Source organism: Rousettus aegyptiacus, unplaced genomic scaffold, assembly GCF_014176215.1.
Source record: "Rousettus aegyptiacus isolate mRouAeg1 unplaced genomic scaffold, mRouAeg1.p scaffold_m13_p_10, whole genome shotgun sequence".
NCBI classification, from domain to species: domain Eukaryota; kingdom Metazoa; phylum Chordata; class Mammalia; order Chiroptera; family Pteropodidae; genus Rousettus; species Rousettus aegyptiacus.
The window spans coordinates 81,659,594-81,681,749 of record NW_023416285.1 but is presented as its reverse complement, the minus strand read 5'-3'; the positions used below and the strand labels follow the sequence as shown (position 1 = coordinate 81,681,749).

General features: G+C 37.2%; 1 protein-coding gene across 7 annotated transcripts in view; it reads right to left on the bottom strand.

The window, feature by feature from the left end:
- The window catches only part of ODAD2 (outer dynein arm docking complex subunit 2), a 135,944-nt gene extending 114,981 nt beyond the window's left edge, over nucleotides 1–20,963 (bottom strand). For 4 of the 7 annotated variants that reach the window (XM_016160769.2, XM_016160766.2, XM_016160770.2 and 1 more), the window contains exons 1-7: nucleotides 20,911–20,963; nucleotides 17,000–17,259; nucleotides 12,481–12,638; nucleotides 10,186–10,378; nucleotides 9,471–9,577; nucleotides 9,162–9,298; nucleotides 6,713–6,829 (exon numbers count right to left, since the gene is read on the bottom strand). In XM_016160769.2, coding sequence (XP_016016255.1) covers nucleotides 6,713–6,829; nucleotides 9,162–9,298; nucleotides 9,471–9,577; nucleotides 10,186–10,378; nucleotides 12,481–12,638; nucleotides 17,000–17,223 — 936 coding nt within the window. In that variant the 5' untranslated portion in view covers nucleotides 17,224–17,259; nucleotides 20,911–20,963. Of the gene's footprint in view, nucleotides 1–6,712; nucleotides 6,830–9,161; nucleotides 9,299–9,470; nucleotides 9,578–10,185; nucleotides 10,379–11,630; nucleotides 12,407–12,480; nucleotides 12,639–16,999; nucleotides 17,727–20,910 lie in introns of those variants that run through there. The other 3 variants (XM_016160767.2, XM_016160771.2, XM_016160772.2) reach the window with 3 other exon arrangements.
- Between the last annotated feature and the right edge of the window lie 1,193 nt (nucleotides 20,964–22,156).

The following is a 22,156-nucleotide window of genomic DNA, read 5'->3' as shown; positions in this document are numbered from 1 at the left end:
AGAAAGGATATGATAAAAGAAGGAAACTTGCACCATCAGAAAGGAAGAGAACAATGGTCAGCATAATATTAGAGGCAAATACAAAAGACTTTTTCCTTTTGAGTTTTCTAAATGATGTTTGATGGTTGAAGCAAAAATTATAACACTGTCTTATTAGTTATCATTGTATGTAGAGGAAATAGACAATTATATTATAAATGAGAAAAGATAAGGGGCTTAAAGGGAGATATGGTTTCTGTACTTCATGCAAACTGGTAAAATGTCAAATAAGTAGATTATCATAAATTATGTATGCAGAATGTAATACAAAATACCGATAGCAACCACAAAACAATCTATACAAAGAGATACACTCAAAACACTATGGGTGAATCAAAATGGAATTTTAAAAAATGTTCAAGTAATCCAAAGAAGAACAGGGAGAAGAAAAATGAAAAACAGAATAAACAGAAAACAAAACTAAACTGGCAGACATAAGCCCTCACATATCAATAATTAAATGTAAATGATCTAGACATACCAATCAGGAGATAAAGCTTCACAGAGTGAATTTAAAAAATGACTCATATGCTGTCTACGAGAAACTCACTTCAAATATAATGACGTACGTAGCTTGCAAGTAAAAGGAGAGAAAAATAGACTATGTGAAGATTTGTTCAAAGGAAGCAGGGGTAGCTATATTAACATCAGATTAAGTGAACTTTAGGGGAAAAAAATACCTAGGACAGAGAGGGACACTTACATGTAAACAGTAAAATGGTCAGTCTATCAAGAGGACATGACAATCCTAAATGCATATGCCAACGTGCAAATACAAAACAGACACAACTAAAAGGGGAAATAGAAACTATAACCTACAATTATAGTTGGAGGACTTCAACACCTTTCTCTCAGCAACTGACAGGAAATCAGCAAGAATACAGAGGAACTCAACACCAAAAACCACATGGTTTAATCCACATTTGTAGAACACTCCACCATAGCAGAATACACATTCTTTTTAAGCACCTAAAGAACATACACCAAGACTATATCCTAGGTCATACAGCAAATCTCAACAAATTTTAATTAATTATAATAATGCAGTGAATATTCTCTGACCACAATGGACTCAAACTAACAACGACACAAACATAACAGGAAAATCTCCAAATACTTGTACACTAAACAACACACTTCTAAATAATTCATGGATTAAAGAGAAAATTTTAAACATTTTAAAACAATGAAAATGAATATAAAACATATCGAAATGTGTGAGAGGTAGCTGAAGTTCTCTAAGGATAATTTATGGCAGTAAATGCTTATATTAGAAAAGAAAGCTCTCGAATCAATAGTCTAAGCTGCCACCTTAAGAAACTAGACAAAGAAGAGTAATGGAAAATCCAGTCAAGCAGAACGATGTAAAAATAGAATGTAAAGAAATGGGATGCACCTCCAAAGTGTCAAGTACAATGGTGTGAACAGAAAAGTGAAGGCTGCCTTACATCTCACCATTGTCCTGTTCCCAGAGAAGCTTCTCTACTACAGCAGAATGTAGATTTAAGAGTTCTTCAACTAATGTGAATATTTTTAGTGTATGACACCCCATCTTTCATATGCTCCAAGTAAAATATTTATAACTGAAACCACCAAAATTCCTTTAAATGTAAATATGACTAGATTAAACGTACAATAAAAAGGGGAGAAAAGCTAAATAAGAGTAAATGAAACCCCAAGTAAAAAAGAAAAAATAAATATCAAAGTAGAAAAAAAGAAAAATAGACAAAAATTAATGAATCCAAAAGCTACTTCTTTGAGAAAATTGGGAAAATTTATAAATCTCGAGCCTGAAGGATTAAGAAAAAATAAAACACAATGACTAATATCAGGAATGAGGTGACAATAGCTATAGATTCTACGGATATTAAGAAGTTAATAAGAGAATATTATGAACCAATTCAATAACTTAGATGAATGGACAAATTCCTTTAAAGGCACTCTACCAAAGCTCTTTTAAGAAGAAACAGATACCCTGCATGACCCTATAACTGGAAAAGACATTGAATTTGTAGTTAAAAACTTGCCCAGAAAAAAAATACCAAGCCCAAATAGCTTCACTGGTGAATTCCAGAAAACATTTAAGATAGAACGAATACCAATTATACACAAACTCTTCCAATTAGACATAAACCAAAGAGGAGAGAAAACTTTCCAACAAATTCCATAAGGCCATATTACTCTGATACCAAAACCAGATAGATATTAAAGAAAAGAAAGCTATGTATCAATATCTTAAAAAGAGATATAAACTTAAAAAAAAAATCTTAGCAAATTAAATCCAAAAATATATTAAAAGGATAATATATCCCGAATAAATGAAGTTTGTCTCAGAAATGTAAGGTTGATTTATCATTTGAAAATCAATATAATTTACCACTTTGAACTAAAAAAAACAAACATATGATTATCTCAATAGGTACAAAGAAATCATTTGATAAAATCTAACAGCTATTCCTAAAAAAGTTCTCTAACTTGGAATAGAGGGGAACTTCCTCACTCTTTTAAATGTCATCTATGAAAAACCTACAGCTAATACCATACTGAATGAAAAACTGAGTTTTCCCTTTGCCATCAGGAAAAAGAGATCATTTCTATTCATTTCTCTACTGGAAGTTCCAGCTAGTGCACTAAGGAAAGAAAAAGAAATAAAATGACGGAGACTAGAAAGGAAAAGGTTAAATGGTCTCTTATAGACAACATGATAGTCTACGTAGAAAATCTAGAAAGTACAAACTAGTTACCAGAACTAATAAGTAAGTTTAGCAAGATTTCAGGATATAACATCAAAAAAAAATCAAGAGCAATTCTATGTAGTAGCAACAGACAATCAGATTGAAATTTTATATCTACCATTAACAAGAGCCATCAAGTGTGAACTATAGACTGGTTTTTATGAAGAAATTGACAAGCTGATTTTAATATTACAACGGACATGCAAAAGATATAGAAGAGCCAAACAACTTTAAAAAGGAACAACAATATTGACACTACCTGACTTCAAAGTTTATAAAGCTAAAGTAATCAAGACAGTGTAGTACTGGTATAGAAATAGACAAATAGATCAATGGAACAGAAACACATCCACACAAATGGGCAACTGATTTCTGACAAAAGTATAAAGATAATTCAGTGGAGAAAAGATAGTACTTTTCGACACATGGTACTGGAACAACTATATACCTACACATAGAAGAAAGAAAGCAACTTTGATCCATAGCTCATATCATGTACACAAAATAAATTAAAATGGCATGAGTCTAAATGTAAAACACAGCATTTAAAACCTTCTAGAAGAAAATATTGGAGAAAATCTTTGTGACCTTGGGTTTGACAAGACATTATTAGGTACGACACTATAAAAAAATGAGTAACTTGGACTTCACCTAAATTGAGGACATTTGCTCTTTGAAAGACCCTGCTTGGAGAAGAAAATGACAAGCACAAACTGGGAGAAATTTTACATATTATATATCTGTCATAATATATAAGCCAAGAATATAAATAAAGATATCTCACAACTCAAAAATAAGAACCGATCCAATAAAAAATGGATCTAAATAGACACTTCAGTATTTAAGATATATGAATGGCAAATAAGCATATGAAAAGAGGCATTCAAGACATGCTCATGAAAATTCAGTGACATACCAGTGCACACCTATTAGAATGTCGAAAATTAAAGCACTGACCATGCCAATTATTGATGAATACGTGGAAGACCTGGAACTCCCATACACTATCAGAGTGAATGTAAAATATTACAACCACTTTCAAAAGCAGTTTAACAGTTGCTTAAAAATAAGAGAGCTTAAAACTTAAAGATATTTATACTGTTTGGAAGATTAAAGTAAAGGCATATTTACAGAAGGGGCAGGGGTGTGATGGAAAAGATAATCACAGAATCAATTCCAGAAGCCCAACAACCAACTAGTAAGTGTCGCAAAAAAAGAAAGAAGAGAAAAAAATTATTAAACATGTAATATGAAAAATAATTTTCCATTTTTTAAGGACATGTATCATCATTAATGAAAAATAAACAGCCAGCACCAACCATATCATCATGAAAATTGCAGAACATCAGGGCTAAGAGAAAATCCTAGATTTCATTATATTGCAAAAGGCAAAACTAACAGGTCTTATAAAAAATGTCTTTAAAATTCTAGGTAAAAATTATTTCATACAGAAAGTCAGTTGGCTCCAAATAGCCTAAATAGTCTTGAAAAATAAGAACAAAGTTTGAGGACTCACATTTTTTATTTTAATACTACTACAAGGATATACAACCAAAAAATCACGGTGCTGTTAAGGATAAACATACAGAACTATGGGATAGAATTGATAGCCCCTAAATAAACCCTTACATCTATGGCCAATTGATTTTAATCAAGGAGGCCAAGACCATTCCACGGGGAAAGAACAATCTCTTCAATAAATGGTGCTGGGAAAACTGTATATCCACATGCAACAAAATGAAATTGGACACTTACCTTACACTGTATACAAACTTAACTCAAAATGAATTAAAGACCTTAATTAAAGAGCTAAAACTAAAAAATTCTTAGAATAAAACATAGGGGCAAATCTTTATCACCTTGGATTTGGCAACGGTTTCTTAAGTATGATACCGAGAGCACATGCAACAAAAGAAAAAAACCACATTAATTGGACTTTATTAAAATTAAAAGTATTGGTGCCTCAAAGGACACTATCAAAATTAAGGGGAAAAAAAATCCACAGAATGGAAGAAAATATTTGCAAATCTTCTATCTGATAAGGGATTAATATCCATAATATATAAATAACTCCTACGATTCAACAACAAAAAGAAAGCTCAATTTTTAAAATGGGCAAAGGACTTGAACAGACATTTCTTCAAAGAAGATATAAAAATAGCCAAATAAGCACATGAAAATACACTCGATATCACTAATCATTAGGGAAATGTAAATCAAAACTATAATGGGATGCCATACTTCATACTTACTACGATATCTATAATAAAACACACACACACAGAGAAAATGTGGGTGAAGATATGGGCAAACTGGAATCCCTGCACATTGCCAGTGAGAATGTAAAATGGTTTAGCCACTGCGGGAAGTTTGGCAGTTCCTCCAAAAGTTAAACAATTACCACATGACCCAAAAATTCCACTCCTGGGTATATACCCAAGAGAAATGAAAATGGGACTCAAACAGATACTTATATGCCAATATTCACATTAACCGAAAGGTGGAAACAACCCAAGTGTCTATCAAAGGATGAATGAATAAACAAAATGTGGTATATACATAAATGGAATATTATTCAGCCATAAAAAGGAATGAAGTTCTGATACCTGCCACAATATAGATGGACCTTTAAAAACATTATGCTAAGTGAAATAAGCCAAACACAAAGGACAAAATGTATGATTCCACGTGTATGAAATCTCTAAAATAGGCAAATTTATAGATAGAGAAATTAGATTATAGTTTACCAGGACCTGGGGGGAAGGCGAATCGGGATGTTATTACTTAAGGGGGTACAAGTTTTAGTTTGGGATGATGAAAAAGATTTGGAAATAGACAGCAGCAATGGGTGCACAATGTTATAAATGTAATTAATGCTACTAAGCAGAGGTCCCTAACCCCCAGGCTGTGGACCGGGTACGGGTACCAGTGCATGGCCCGTTAGGGACAGGGCCACACAGTAGGAGGTTAGCAGGCCAGCGAGCAAAGCTTCATCTGTGTTCGCAGCCGCTCCCCAGTGCTAGCACACCGCCTCAGCTCCACCTCAGATCATCAGGCATTAGATTCTCATAGGAGCACCGGTCCCTGGTGCCAAAAGGGTTAGGGACCGCTACACTAAATGATACACTTTAAATGTTTAAAATGACAAATTTTATATTTTATGTATATATTTTATGACAAAAACAACAAACAACAAAGGAAAACTGGGGCCCAGGAAACAGGTGATCGAACACCAGGAAATAAAAAGAATTCACAGGGTGATAATGAAGAGAAGTTCCAGGACAAGAGAGACAGCAGTCTAGAAAGAAAAGAAAGCACTCCAGAAGTTGCAGGGTCAGAAAGAACATGGACTGGATAAATCATCTCATATGAGACCTATAGAATTGACGCCAGCTTGAGATTCAGCCTGGAATTTAGGTGTATCATGTTAGTATTTCTGGCATTGCATTTCTTAACCACATCAACCTCAAATTATTTTTTCATAAAATATTATATTGATGCATTTCCTTGTCCAGCGCTACTTCAAAAATCACAAAAAAGCACAGTTCTTATGTACATGCAATTGATACACTTATTAATACAATACAATCCTGGTAGGCAGCAATCATGGGGTACTCGGAAAGAAGAAAAATAATCAAAACATCTAGGCTTCATTAACAGGGTGAGTCCTATGTTTTTGGTGTCATTCATTCAAAAGGAAAGATGAAAAAGTCCTATTTAGAAAGCAATTTTAAATACTATACCTATTACCTAAAGAAAATCAGAAACATTTCCAAAGTACATTTATAGTATTTCTTACTTTACATCATATTGTGAAAAATACTCTAATAATTAAAAGCATCATTTGAAATAGGCAGAATTGCTTCAATTTTTTATACTATAAAAAGTTGTCAAGTAATGTAATGCTATAAAAGTTCAAAAGAGACTATAAAACTTACCTGTTTAGACATATTTTCTGAAAATTTTGCTGATTTTTCTTTTAAAAATGTGAAAAGGTCTTTATAAATTGCACCTTTTCTCTCATAATTAATTTCCTCCTCATCATGTGTCTTGCCCTATGGGAGAAAAAGTTTGGTGCTATTATTTATGTAATAACGATTTGAGAATCTGACCAATACATCACAACCCAAGCACACGTCTCATTTTCTTCTCTAAAGGACCACAGGTAGTAATTACACATGAAATGTACAGGCGAACCCCTTCCCTCCTACCTTAATGTTGCTATTCAATCACTTGTTCATTCAGCAAGTCCTTACCGCGTACCTCCCATGCACATCTAGGGCACTTTGCTACTGAGCAGAGAAGTCAGAGCTTCCTGCCCACTGTAAGCCAATATGAAAATACATTATGACTTCAAGAGCCTTTGACGAAGTCATAAATGGTCTCAAGATTAGAATGACACCACAGAAAAGCCTGTTTCTAGTTATCGCACTGCTCTTGTTCTGTGTGTAGTACGGCTGCTATAGGCTTATTTTCTAGAGTTTTGAACTAGATGCAACCATCACCTGTGCTTCTGCCTCTGTCTCTTCTTGGAACATCCCTTCCCTCTTCTTTCCTACTCCTATGATTCTCCCTTAACCAAATATATATATGTATGTATGTATGAATGTGTGTGTGTATATACATATATATTCTGTAGAATGTTAGACATGACTGTATATATATAAAAACATATATGTATATATAACTGTAGTGTTATACATATTGTTGTAGTTACTAAATAGTTTCATGTTCCCTATCTTTCAGTTTTAAGCTGAAATATTTAGATGTTTCCAAATCAAATAAAGTTGTCTGTAGATCAATAGCCTTTTACAGAAGCAAAGGTTCCTGTCCCACTCTAGAAGGTCAAAGGAAATCGTTCTTTTTTTTAATCTCTCATTTCCTCATTGGAGATTTCACTTTTCTAAAGTATCAAAACAAACCAAAAACAACATCATATTTAGGTCATCTCCCTCCTCTACGAAGAAAAAAGTGTCATGCTGATAAGAAAAGCACCTAAGACGCGTCAGAAGAGGTGTCCACAAGTAATCGAGAACACAGCACCAGCATTTTGATACGAACCCAAGCTGAGGTGTGACAACTCTCCAAGCAGTCCCCTGTGATAGCTGAGACCCCATTTAGGATTTGGGTCCCCCAGTAGAATTCTGGTGAGTCCCAAAATTACACAGAAGACATCGAGGGCAGGGTGTTGCAGAGGAGAAAGCTGAGCTCCTTCTAGCTAATTTCAGGTATGAAACTGAAAACAAAGGTTTTTAATCCAGAAGATTCAGGAGGCTCCATGTTGTTTCTCTCATGTCTCGAAGCCCGCCCATCCCCACTCTGCTTTGTGATGCTTGGGCGGGGAATCTGCAAAACTGTGCTTCTCCTTTGCCAGGCTCCCCTCAGTCAGCCGAAGTGAAAGGAAGCTTGGAAGAAGAAGGGACATGCTCCCTCCTACTTGTCCCTGTTCCTGTTAGACACCCCAGCAACAGCCCCCTCACCCCGGGAATGGCAGTTGCTTCCAGTAGCAACAGTTGGTTCTAATTTCTAGAGACTTTTTTTTTTTCTTTTCCCTAGAGTCCCAGCACAAGTCTCATCACAACCCCTCAGAAATACCATCATCAGCCGACCAGGGCACCATCTTCGAAGATCTGGGTCTCAGCTCTACCAAGATCTTTCTCTGAGCTCCTAAGAGGGCAGCATTCCTTATTCAGAGGTCTGGGTCTCAGTTTCATGAAGACCACCCGAGCTCCAAGGGGATCAGCACAGCTGACCATTCCTCAGAGGTATAAGTCCCAGTGTTGTGGGGGTCCCTCCTCTGAGCTCCTAAGGGACCATCACCAAGGCAGGGAGGGGGGTCTACTCTCCAGGAGTCCAGGTTGCAGCTCAGTAGGGCCCTCCTCTGAGACCCTAAGGTACCAGCAGAGCCCCCTCCCCAGACATCTGGGGCCCAGCCTCCTGGGGCACTTCCTCCAGGCATCTGCATTTTGATAACCTCTCCTCCTCTTCCCTTTGTCCCCTCTCCTCCTAGGGCAGAAGCGCAGTTATTGCTTCTGTATTACCTCAGTGCTCCTTTTTTTTTTTTTTGCCTTTTCTTCCCTTCAACACCTGTGTAACTGATTATGTTAAAGAGGTTTTCATTTTATGAAGTGTAATGAGTCACTTTAAAAGACCATTTCTTAGAAGACTGACTGAATGACTTGCAGTGGGGAACACCAGGCTAATTCTGAAGTAATTTTGGATTGGCCCAGCAAACACGCACAGCAAAGGGATCTGCTTGAATCCCACAGAACAGGACTTCATTTTCCTTGGCCATTAGGATTCACTCTTGGAGACATGCCTGCACTCATAGGGACCAAGCTAAGCACCAAGGTCAATACTGTTTTTTTTTTTTTTTTAATTACTTACACCATTTAAAAACACTCCTTCTGTGCTACAGGTAATGCACAAAGTTTCAACATCATGTGGCTTCACCAGCACATAACAAATTTCTCCATGAATTTGTCTCCAAGGTGGGGCTCGACATCCATTCGAAAATTCATAATCTGAAACCAATTATCAATCAATTTAGAGTTTTGTAAAATATGCTGGCTCAAAGAAAATTAAAATTATTTTCATTTCCTTAAATATTAAATTCCAGTGTAGCTAATGAAGCATTTTGAAAGCATAACTATGAAAAAATATATATAACATAAGTGAATCTGAAAAGATATTAACCTGAGGTATATTCGATAGATTCCAAAACTGTTTGTTCTCCTTTTCCCGAGAAACGTTTGAGCAGCTCTATATCATTCTTAATAGTTACTGGATTTAAACATATTTCTCTGAAATAAATGTTTAGAAATCCATTTTAAATACAACAAAACCTACAGAAAATACATGAAAACATTCCATTATGTTAAGGGGAACATCTCTTTTTTTAATTAAAATTGCAGATAAATTATACAACAAAATTAGTTAATTTTAGCCATGTTATAATCTCATAACAGTGTGAAACCATCGAGGAATTAGTGACTTGTGTATTTAATGTAATATTAAGACTTAATATTCGCTTTGTTTATTAATGTTAATAATACTGTAAATACTAGAAAAATGAACATTTTAAACTTGACAAACTATATGATATTTGTATTATAATTTAATAATTTATCTGAGAGCTTTAAGAAACTTTGAAAATTCTAAGGCCACTTAATGTCTACAGAATTAGATGAAGTCTCACTACAATGTTTTAGCAATGTTTACTGAAAATTTTAATTTTTAGGACCAGAAATGTCCATGCAATAAACTAAAATTTCATTTCAATAAAACTGAATGTTAAATCAATAGCAATAACTTCCATATTCTATTTTTCTTGTTTTTTTTTTATTCCCTAAAATTCTGAAAGCACTTTTGGTAGCTAATTTCTAGAGGTTTCTTTTTTCAAAAGACTCACAATGAAATATGTTTTAGAGAATAATTGAGGAGATGCAGATCCAGTTGCTTAAGCAGTATGGCAATCTTCATCTTAATCTCACTTTCAGGGTCATCATCTTTGGCAATTTTATCAAGAATTTCTAATATTGATGAGTCTTCTTTCATTACATTATAATCTGAGCCCAGGATTTTTGCTATGGGATTTCTGTTAGCTGACCAAAAAAAGTAAACAAAAATTATCCACTTGTCTCATATTACAAGAAACATACAGATGAACAAATCCTTTGAAGCCTAGTCAAATGGGTTTCTTTGAGTTTTCTCTGATCGACTCAGAGTTAATCTCTATTTCTCAGATACACTGTACTTAGGAACTTTCTTTTACCTTTTGAGATGTTCTACCTTGTATTGTAATATCCTCTATATATGTCATCCCCCTAATAGGACAAATGCCAAGACATTTTTTTTTAGGTGACCATGAGACACTATTCAGAATAGGCATTCAATTAATATATTCAATATTAAATTGAAGATAGAGAAATACTGGTCTTAGAAATAGTGCTACTAGAACTGTGTGTGTGTGTGTGTGTGTGTATACCAGTGTTTAGGATTCACAATGCTTTCTTTCCAAAACAGCATGCTTCCCTTAGCCTACAGATCTCCTGCCAGTCTTTTCCGCCTGTTCAAACTGCTTATATTTTCAATGCCTTTTGATGTTAGAGGTAGAAAAACAAATCTAGCCAGTGTTTACACACATACCAAAATTATGGTGAAAAACTCATGAGCAAGGCTGACGGAGATGTGAGAGTTGTAGCCAGAGATGCTGAAAATGGACTTTGGTAAAGGTGAAACTACATATATGATTTAAAATGAGGAAGAAAGGGGTGAAACCATGTTTAGAAAGAAAGAATTCAAATCAGGTGAAATATATAGCCATTCAGATGGGGAGGAGAAAAATGCCTATGGGACCAATATTCAGAAAGCTTGACCTGATTGAAATGAAGTACAGAAATGCCATTCACTCTTCAACAGGAAGCGAGTTAGGCCACCAGAAAACAGAAAAGGCACAGGGCTGAAGAAAGACTGCATGAGGGAAGGTGTAAGAAAGGAGACCCAGGAATCAACTACTTACTGAGCATCTCAACTTATTGACCTTATGGCTGTTATCTATAAAGACTTTAAAAAGCTGATACGAGGTGAATTCTAGGGAAAGACATAAAACTGACTCCCAAATTGCCAGGTACCATGTAATTTGCACCTAAAACTAAGAGTTGTACCTAGAACACTTGCAGAAAGGGCAAAATGCAGCAAAGGATACTCATTTAGCCAAACTAGATTATACAGCAGTCTATGTATTAAGTTTACATACTAAGTTTAATGAACAATCGTGCCCCTATTAACTATCTTCTTGAATTCAGCTTTACTCTCAAGATTTAATTCCTCCTCACGGAAGTAGCTTTGGCGTACGGAAGAGCACAATAAGGATGAGCAGGCAAGAAATAAAAGGAGATTGCTTTCCTAAGGGATGCATCTTAATTTAATTGTTTTTTTAAAAAAAGGGGAAAGACCTTCTCACCTCACAGCCATGGACAATGGCAAAGAATCTGAGAGGCAGGACTCAGATACCTATACCTGGGACCCACTGGTCAGATAGTTTCAAGGAAGCAAAACACATACACAACATCTTTAGGTATTTCCCATAAGAAATATTTAGATAACAATGATAAGAGGCAATTGATCACATTCTTCTTTGGAAAGTGGATGATTAGATAATAATGAGCACATTATATATTCTTAAAGAAACGGAAAAATATTTCCCATTGACTAACTATTACAGAAGGCTGTGTAGTCCACAATGGAATAAGTCTGAGGCAAATGGAAAATGATGTTATTATGGGCTAAAGGAAGAGCCCACATTCATTTTAAAGGAAATAGGTCATCATCCATCACAGCAGTCTGTGAGGGGAGAATGTGGATTCCGGTCCTGGACATCTGTCTTCTCTTCTGACGTGGACCTTAAAGGCTACAGGCCTCGGGTTGTTCCAGAAGCTAGGAAAGCTCTTTTTAAAACACATGCTAAAATTAGAAATCTAGAAGCTTACTAGTGGTAAAGTATTAGGCCTTTTATTTTAAAGTAGAAATTTGATATCAGCACGACATTTCAGCCAAGGAAAATTAATGACATTTTTATGAAGCTGAACATATGACTTTTTACCTTTTAGGTTATAGAACTTTTTTCAAGATACTGTAACAAATGATTTTGCCCCAGGATTATGTTTCTAAAAGTTCAAATAACAGACTGGAGTGTAAATATCACCTTCAATACATGCTTGTGCTTCCTTCAGCTTTGTATCTCTGGCAATATATAACAAGTGTGACAGCTGCCCAAAGCTCCTAATTTTAATTTGTGGTACAGAGAGAAATAGCAAAGGCTGTCCATTTTTATCAACTTCTTCTGATTTGACTGTTGTTGCACTAAAAATGGAAAAAAAAAATCAAAAGCTTCAGGTTACCTGGATGCCAGTAGAAGCTAAATTTAAATTATTCCCATGTCTCATTATAAAACTGAGAACATAAATACCTCTTGCTAGAAGCTTATATATTTTCCCACCTTCATCTACACTCAGACCCTTAAAATTCCCAAACTTATTAGCAATCACAGTGAGCAATATAATATATCCAGAAAGAAAATTTTATGAATACCTACATGAACTGTTTTTGTTTTTCTAAGAATGCAGTGGACAGCTTTTAAAAATCACTGATTCCACAGAACCATTTGTGTTTTGAGGACTTCTAATGTTATTTTATTTATAAAATTTTTATACCACAGCAATTAGTGGTTAGAAATTTTCTTGGCTCCTCTGTGTTTGGGAACAAAAATTCTATGAAAAAAAAAAGGCACACTAGATTCTCTGCAGATTGTTTTCCCACTCCAAACCCCTTAATTTGGTTTACTTTAGGATCAGAAATGATTGGGTCTCTCAGATCTGTGTTTCTCTACATTTTAATGATTTTTTTTTATTGTTGGCATTTAAAAAATATTAAGATGCTTTTACGGCAGTGATATTTCTATGGATTTCTACCCCTTACAACATTAATTAAATTGCCTAGGCTTTTCATTACATACTAATTTCCCTGCAAAATGGCCCATATCATAAGACCTGATCTAACATATTTAAAATTGTAATGCAGATAAATAGATGCAAAATGTTGATAGTTCATTGGAAAAAGTAAATCTGATACAGACTGTCTACTACCAATCCGATATCACTCTACTAGAAACAAGAGGACAGAAACTATGGGAGGCTCCCCGCAAATGTCTGCGTCCTAATCCCTAAAATGTGTGATGATGGCCCTCAACATGGGAAAGGGGACTCTGAAAATGGATCAAGTTAAGGATCTTGACATGGGGAGACTATTCTGGAATATGGAGGTGGGCCCAATGTAATTGATAGGGTCTTTGGAAGAGGCAGGTAGAGAGTCAAGTCAGAGAAGACAAAATGACAGTGATGTATATTGTGTACAAAATGGATATTTTCTCTAAAATAAAGCATTTGGAGAAATGTCCTGAGGATTGAAGAGATCTCTTAAAGGCCTGTATTAGGGTTGGGTACTCATGCTAAGTGGATGATGAGAGAACTAAGTTATAGGCTGCATGAAAGCCAACAATAGCAAGCTGCTTAACTTAGGAAAGTGAAACTCCTGGTGGGAAACAGAACTGTAGAACACAGGTGACATTTATCAGTGCTCCAACAGGTTTCAGTTGAGACCTGTAACTTAACAGAGCCAGCCAGCTACAGGGAGGATGTGGAAGAGCAGGTTTGAATTTCTGGGCTCGCAGTTTCCCACGTCTGGAAAAAAAAGCGCCCTTAAAAAGAAAAACACTGCACCCACTGCGGGAAGGTCAAGAACAATGCTGTGAATGAAGTCCCCTGATCTGAACCAAGAAACTTCTACACTGAATTGGGGAAAGGAGCTGAAAATATGAAACAAGAAAAATGTCCTATTTATTTAATCCCCAGTGTGTCTGTCTGCTTTAGTGTCCAGGATATAGTAATTACTCGATAATCTCATAGCTAAATAGTAACATAGGAAATAAGGCTAGAATTGAGAAACTATTTAGTAATTCCTCAGGGATGAAAAACAGAGCCCAATGACAAGAGTTATGGCCACTGATCCTAGCACGATGACTTAGAAATTTTACCAAAATACAATACTTTAAAGGCTAGAGATCATGTAATTCTGCCCTTCATGATACTGATCAGAAAACTAAGAACCAGAAAGGTATGAGTTATGAGTAAAGTGTGCAGTGCAGTTAGGAGGAGGGCCACGGCTCAGGCATCCTGACTTCTCATCTGTACAGAAAATTTACCAGGATATAACTTTGTCCTAACTCATACGTATCACTGAGACACAGCAGAGCAAGATTCACAACTAAAATGCTAATACTAAAGGAAATGTGATTCAAAATCATAGCTCTATCAGAGAAAAAGAGAAAAGAACAGCTAGTAACATTTTCACAAAGTGATTCTGAAAGTTTATCCAATTTATAAATTTCTCAAGCCAGGTTCTAGAGAATCAAAGCATCTCAGCTCTGTGTCCCACCAACAGAAGGTGTGACCATCGAGTTGTCTGTCCGTCCTTAGTTTAGAGTGGATTTCGGCTTCATTCTGAGCCATTTTAGGAAGATTATTAATTTCATCCTGTCTGACAAGAACAAAAGTAATTGAAAATGGTAATAAAGAGACCGGATTTCGATTAAAATGGAAGTAGAGATTTCCCTCTCAAATTGAACATGGAGACAGGATGACAAATGTTATTACAGATTAACAGCTGTACACTGGGAATGACTCTAAAGGAACAAAAAAATATGCAATATATGAAAAGTGCTGTGCCTATGTATTCAGTTAAAGCAACTGCACAAAAGGAAAGGTCACTGATGAAATGTAAAAGCTTTTCAGTTTGCAACTAAAGGATTGATTTCAATGTCAGACACTGATAAGCCTAATTCAGAAGTAGGCTAATCAGACATTTACTGACGGCTACACAGAATGCCTTTGGAGATGTACAATATCAAATGAGAAGGGAGGCCAAAAGTATAAATATATACCCTAAAATATCAGCAGAGATCAACAAAAGGGGGCAGCTTATCCACTTACTAACTTTCAGTATAGATTAAACTGACTTGGTTTTGCTATGAGAGGCCTGACAGAATCTTTAGGAATAATAATGTTTTTACTCTAAAATATACAAATATATTCCTTTTTTTGGTAGAAATACAGAGACTGTAAGTTCGAATCTTTCATGATGACTTTGGCCATCCACATGCACTTACAGACCTGAATCCTGTCTAGAAAGAGGTAGCCTCCCACTCTAACTAAATGCATAAATGGTGTACTCCAGGCCAGCAGCTAAGCAAAACAGTGCATGTGAACCAAAGAATAAGGTTGTTGGGGCTGTTGAAATAATATATTCTTCTGGCCATTGAAGCATCTCTGGTTTACATCATTTGTTATATTGCTAGACGTGGTAAAGTCCGAGTGGCTCTGAGGTGCTGACAGTTCTCTGGTTGGTGGGGAGAGCGAGGAGTGCGATGAAGACCCGGATGTAAAAGCATTTGGCATTTTCCATTATTACTAAAATCTCAGCTGTATTCTTTGCTTCTTTGGAGCAATCAGTACCTCCCTGGTTCTCATCAGGCCACATCTACGTGGTTTGCTCCAAATACGACAAGCACTATCAGACCCTCCTCATCCCTTCCAACATCAAAGATATTATCAATAAAAGTGATGGCTAGAAAAACTGGCCCAAGGATAAGCTGCATAGTAAATTTGACAGAGGAACACAGGGTAGTTGGTTCAAAACATACATGGTGTCAAAATGTCAAAACATCCTGCTGAAGAGGGAACACTGTACACGAAGACTGGATGCAGATGTAAGAATGGAAAAAAAGCCAGAAAAAAAAGAAAAAAGAAAGAAAAAAGAAATTGGACAAGGATACAGAAGGAGAAACAGTAATATATTTGAGGTGTGTGTGACAGTCCGCTTAACTAGGCCCCAGATGTGGTCATGTTTGTACCTAGAAAACAAAATGAATACAGAGGCAAGATGCAATGACCATCTTGATACGTTTCTACCATCTGCTTTAAATCTATCTTTGTACTAAGTTTATGTGCAAAACCAAAGAAAAGAAGATCAGAATTCCTGAAGTGGAGAATAAACTGATGCTGATGAAAACAAGATATTTTTTAATTTATGTGTATTTATGATATGTTATTATGCAATGCATATAAACACATAGTTTTTAGGTATGTTCAAAGGAGAAATTAACAGCTCATTGTTTGAAGTGAAAGTAGGAGTTTTTTTTAAATCTCAGATTTGGAAAGTTCTCATTTGAGGGCAATGTTAATTGCTAGGCAGTCTCTTCCTTATATTGAGCAAAATTTACCAGTCTCCCTCTGCCACCCCAGGAATTGGCAGATTTAGATACCAGAAGATATGTCTACCTCAGAGACCCCAAAAGCAATGCCTACTGGTTTCTGGGAGACAATGTGGATGAGTTCAAAGGCCAGACATCAAACAACAGCTAATGTTGGGAGTGTGGTGAGTTGGAGAATGCATCCCCTATCAAAAGAAATTCAAGTTCAATTGAAAATTAGTGTGCTAACCAAACAAAATACCCTTAGATTTCATCTGAGTACCTCCAGTTCATCATCCCTGGGTCATAAGATTCCCGAGATTTATAGATGTTAAATTACCTGCCCCAAACTCACAACCAATCAATAAAAATGTGTGCAATAAAGATATGCAATTCTAGAAGCAATTAACTGGCTTACCTGACAACATAACCTGATTTGAATGCGGAGGGGTCCAAATTTGTCTTCCATTCAAGTGGTTCTAAGAAAACATATTTTGCCTCTTGGGGATGTTTATAGATAAAACTCTCCACAAACATAATAATCTCTTTTACTATCGCTTCATTTAGAGGAGTAACTGCCAGGGTTCCAGCTCCATAACTGGCCGCAGTCCACTGCGCTGATCTGGTCAGCGCCACGCCCATGGGCTCCGAGAACGCTCCGATCTGAGCTTAGCACACCTGCTACAGCAGAGGAGAGTCAGAAATGTTTGCGCTGGAACGTTTCTCAAGAGTTTAAGCTAATACTACCCAACCCACATTCTACTTATTTGATTTTTAAATTATCTTCGATTTAATAAAATAGTTAATTTTCACTGAACCAACTTTAAATAAAACAGACTAGTACTGAAGGATTTTCCAATCTCTGTCTGCCTGGAAATGAATAACTGCTTTCTCATTTCCCCAGGGCCTAAGAGAGAAAGTTTAGAAAACAGAAAGAGAAAATGCCAACAGTGGAAAAAAGAATTGGCCTTTGATTCACACCTCTGCTGGGGCTGGAGGTTAAGTGAGCTGGGCCACACATTTTAGAATTGTTATTAAATTGAACTGTTATCCTGACTTTCTTATAGTCATCACATCTGCATCAGTGCAATGATGACTGAGGGCATGATTCTGGGAGCTCTAAAAGTTTCCCCAGTGCCTTCTGAATTAATAAGAAATAGAGTAAGAGCATTATTGTGAAATATAATTTTAATTTTTTCTGAAAAGTGGTATAGTATGTATTGTTCCTTTTAACTAGAATATGGAAACAATCTACATACTGTCCTCTCTGCCCACGTATCCTACCAAGAAAATTTTTATTGTAATTCATAACCTTCTTAAGATCAAATGTGAAAGATGTAAGAACGAACGAGAGTCTTTTTAGGCTGTTTATCTAAATTGGTTACCAAAACGGTCTAGCATTAAAATTTAAACAGACATTCAAATGAAATAAATTTTTCTTTGGCTAAATAGAAATTCATCTTTAAAAGAGCTTTAAAAAGACAACATTATCTGTAACTTTAATAAGAACTAAGTTAGAAAACAAGTTCTGACATTTATAATGGATATTTATGGCTTTTTCCCAGATAATCTATAATTCCTTGTTTCTTCATTTATAACATGGATCATTATCATCTTTCTTCCAGGATATTAGAATGGTTATAAAGTTAAATATTGACTATAATTAGCTTCTTTTTCCCATCATTATTACAAAAGCACAGAAATAGCAAGACTCTATAGAAATGACTTGGGGATTTTACTTTCTGCACTGTATTAAGTCTTGAAATCCAGTAGCAGGGACATCTAGATCAGAGGTTCACAGTGGGGCAGTACTGCCCGCTGAGAAGCAGAAGTGCTATACAGGCGTTTCAACATCAAAAGGATAGGAAGGGGGCATTATTGGCATTTAGTGATAAGGATCAAGAATGCCAGAGCTCCTGCAATGTGAAGGACAGTCCCCCAGACAAAAGAATTCTGCGGCAATCTCCAGGCATCTAGAAAGTAAAATACTTCAGATAAGTAACCCTGCTCCTAGAACCTAGCTCCACTGCACAAATAATCACCAAGTATTTTTTTTTTCAGTTTTAATACAAACTGGATTTTCTAAGACTGCAACTATCATATAAATCAAAGGAAGGTTATATATACTTTGTTTTGTATGGAACTTTACCAAGAGCTAAGCGTTTTGGAAAACCACGCCATTGATGGCAATATTATTCACAGAAGTTTCAACGACATGTCTGTATCAGTTTGCACTTGGAGCTACTGCATTAAGAGTAATTCTATGTAAAAGTGGAGCATCTGACTACATTATATATTCGGTGTAGTAATACCTAACTATTGACATACTGATATTTTATTACAATTATTTTCCTTTTAATTTTTTATTTTACAGTTAGGGAGTCACTGATATTTAAAACTATGAACATATGTAGGATCATCATCTAAGATTTTGATTTCAGAATAGGGAAGCAAACATTACAATATATGTGCTATCGAAACCCGAGTGGATCACATAGGGTTGAGAACTGATATATATATATTTGTACATATTTATCTATATGTACACATAAAAGTGCTGGTAAAATAAAATGTGTACAATTAGGGTATAAATTTGTTCTATGAATTTAATGTGCAATTCTTTCGTGAAACGCCAAACACGGAAGCATGAACTGATGTGTGTGACACTCTTGAGTTTCCCAGTTTTATGAAAATAAGTGCAAACTAAGAATAAGTTCAAATGGCTTCTTATCTTATACGGGAAGGTGGACAGTTGTTTGTTTTTAATCTTAAGCATAACACTTGTTTTGGTGATCTTATAAAGCTATAGCATGGGCATCATTTTCCTTCTTGTACCTTTTTAAAGTAAAATATGAAATTACACAGATTGCATAAGACTGTGGCAGTCAACATATCACATAGCAACTACCTGGAAGACACTTTAAAAAGAGCTAAGAGGTCCAAAAAGTTCTTTTTATCACGATACATTTTTATAGATATGTAAGTGTAACATATTTGAATCTCTTCAAATTGCTTTCCTGGATCTAGTAAACCAGGAGCTTCAGCAAGGGACAGATTTGATTTCAGAAGAATGGTTAGCAAAAGGTCTAGGAAAATCTCAGGGAGGGGGTGCCTATGACCATCCCAAAGAAGAGACCATGTATAAGACTTAGAGAGAGAGAGAGAGATGCTTTGAAGGCCTAACTGAACGAAGTATAAAAACAGGGTAATCTGGTGTTATTTTCATCTTAAGTATGAGAAATTTCGATGGTTTCTTAATTTACCAAGAGAACCGAAGCTACAGCACTTATTCAACTCATTCCAGGGTGTTCGAAAATGGTCAGTCATTATAATTCAGAAAAAAATATGAAAATTAACCCTTTTTATCAAGACAGGAACCTCAGTTTCTACACGCTGCCAATCCCTGAGTTCTTTTGGCCTAAGCGCCATGGCTACAATAAATACATATGAATACGTAGTGCTATCTTTGAATTACAGGAAGAGATTTTAAAAAGTTTAACTACTAAAAGGGAAAAAGTTTCTGTGCATGTGTTTCCATAAATTGAGAATCGCTTTGCACTCATTTTCTCTAATAGAGATGATAGAAATTTGTTTTTCTGAGGGTAAGTGCAAGCTTCCAGTTATCATTAATTAAATAAAATCCACTTATGAATAATTTCTGTCACACCTAAGCAGAAGCAGATCGAATTCTTTGTGAGACTAGGGAATGTAAGAAACCACTGTGAGAACTAGAAATGTGGCTGGTAACATGGACTGGGAGTCAGTGCATACGCCGGCATTCTGAGAATGATGAAGCTATTCCGTGAGACTTACAGAAAAATCAAAATTTCAGAACTGACATGAAGCCTGTCGGAGTTGGAGGATAATCGTCCAAGGCTGCGGGGTACGGGGTACACAGGGTACAAGTGGGAGGGGGCAGACAGCGAAGATACAACAGAGAGAAGCAGGCAAAGCTGCAAGGGCCGAGGAGAAAGGCGAAGAGGGGGAGAGCAGGGAGGCGCCCGGAAAGTAGAGAGGGTCAGGGAGGAGATAAGGTCCGGGCAGGGTAGGCAAGGGGGTGCAGGGGCGAAAGAGTAGGAGGGCCCCAGGTCCCTGCCGGCGCCAGGTATCGGCGGGGAGGCCCCGGGTGGGAAAAGGAAGGGGAGGAGGCGGCGCTCGGGCCGGAGGACAGAACAGGAAGACGATGAGAGGGACAGAAGCGAGACCCGTGAGCGAGCCCCTTTTCTCGAACAACGCGATGGCTGCAAAGAGCCTGGCGCAGGCCGAGGGGCCGGCCCGCGGGAGCAGCGAGCCCGGCGCGGACGCCCCGCGCCCGCGCCCAGCACTCACCTGCAAAGCCCGCCTCGGCGCTCACCACGCGCCCCGCGCCGCTCCCGCGCGCCCGCCGGTTGCTAGGACGCGAGGTAAACACCTGGGGCCCCGGCTGCGCGCAGAGCGTCGCCGCCCGCCGGGGAAGGCGCGGAGCCCGCCCCCGGCGCGGCCACGTGGAGACGGCGCCCCGAGCCTGCTGCGACCGCGGCCGCGTGCGCTGCGCGACCTCGTGCTCCCGCCCCGCCACCGCGGGTCCTGGGGACGCCGGGCCCCGCACCCCGCTGCTCCTCGCTTGACCCTTCCCTGGAAGCAGTGTTATTCAGCCTCCTTCGAGGACTCTACCCGACTAACTCCATCAGGTGGGACGTGTTTACCTTAATGAAAGTCACCAGCAGTTAGGGGTTTCAGCAGCAACTTAACATTACAACAAAAAGCAAAGAGAAGTTATTCGTTAGAAACGCCGGTTTGTGTTTCTCCACAGACTTGCAGACAGGTGTTCAGTGATGTTGCATAAGGTGTTCTATGTAAATCTTAACTGAGCTCTTGATAGCGTAGGGCCTCGCAGGGTATTTGAGGTTTAAAAGCTCCTCTCCAAAAAGCAAATGTGGTAGAGTAATACTGCAAAAGCGGAAACTGCTTTCGTCGTCTAGTTCAGAGTATTGGTATGAAATGAGAACATTTCCCCATATTTTTTTAGTACCCAGTACCTTTGTCCATTAAGAAAAGCCTTAATTGTGCCAGTAGACACTCCACCAACATGAGTCTCAACTCTGTAAAACCACCGGGCGATGACTGGGAAAAAAATATTTGGGGAGGGGGAGGAGGGTTGGGCTAAAAGAGAAAGAGCCATATACTATCTTGGCAGGGGGTGTACAGTTTTTAGGGACCAGCACTGGATAAGTTAGGGGGGTAGAGTGTTTAGAAATTAAAACTGGATTCTTTCCCTAACGCCAAAGAGGCAAGTGTATAAAGATGTTAGGGCATGTCAGGGTAGTATCCTGTCCCAGCTCAAAAATGGAGACTTTGTGCAGACAAATAGAGAAATGAGATGGAGAAAGTGGGCCTTTGTTTTGGGGTTCTTCTCTTTCTGAGAGTATGAAAGTTGTTAGGAGTGGAATTATTTTGCCTAAAGGGGCCTCTACCTCTGGAGTAACCTAGAGTTGCAACTAATCAGGAAGATTATGTACCAATAGATATATGATATGAATTCAAAAACTGGATCGATTACACTCTGAGGCAAGCACAGCACCATACCTATAGAGTT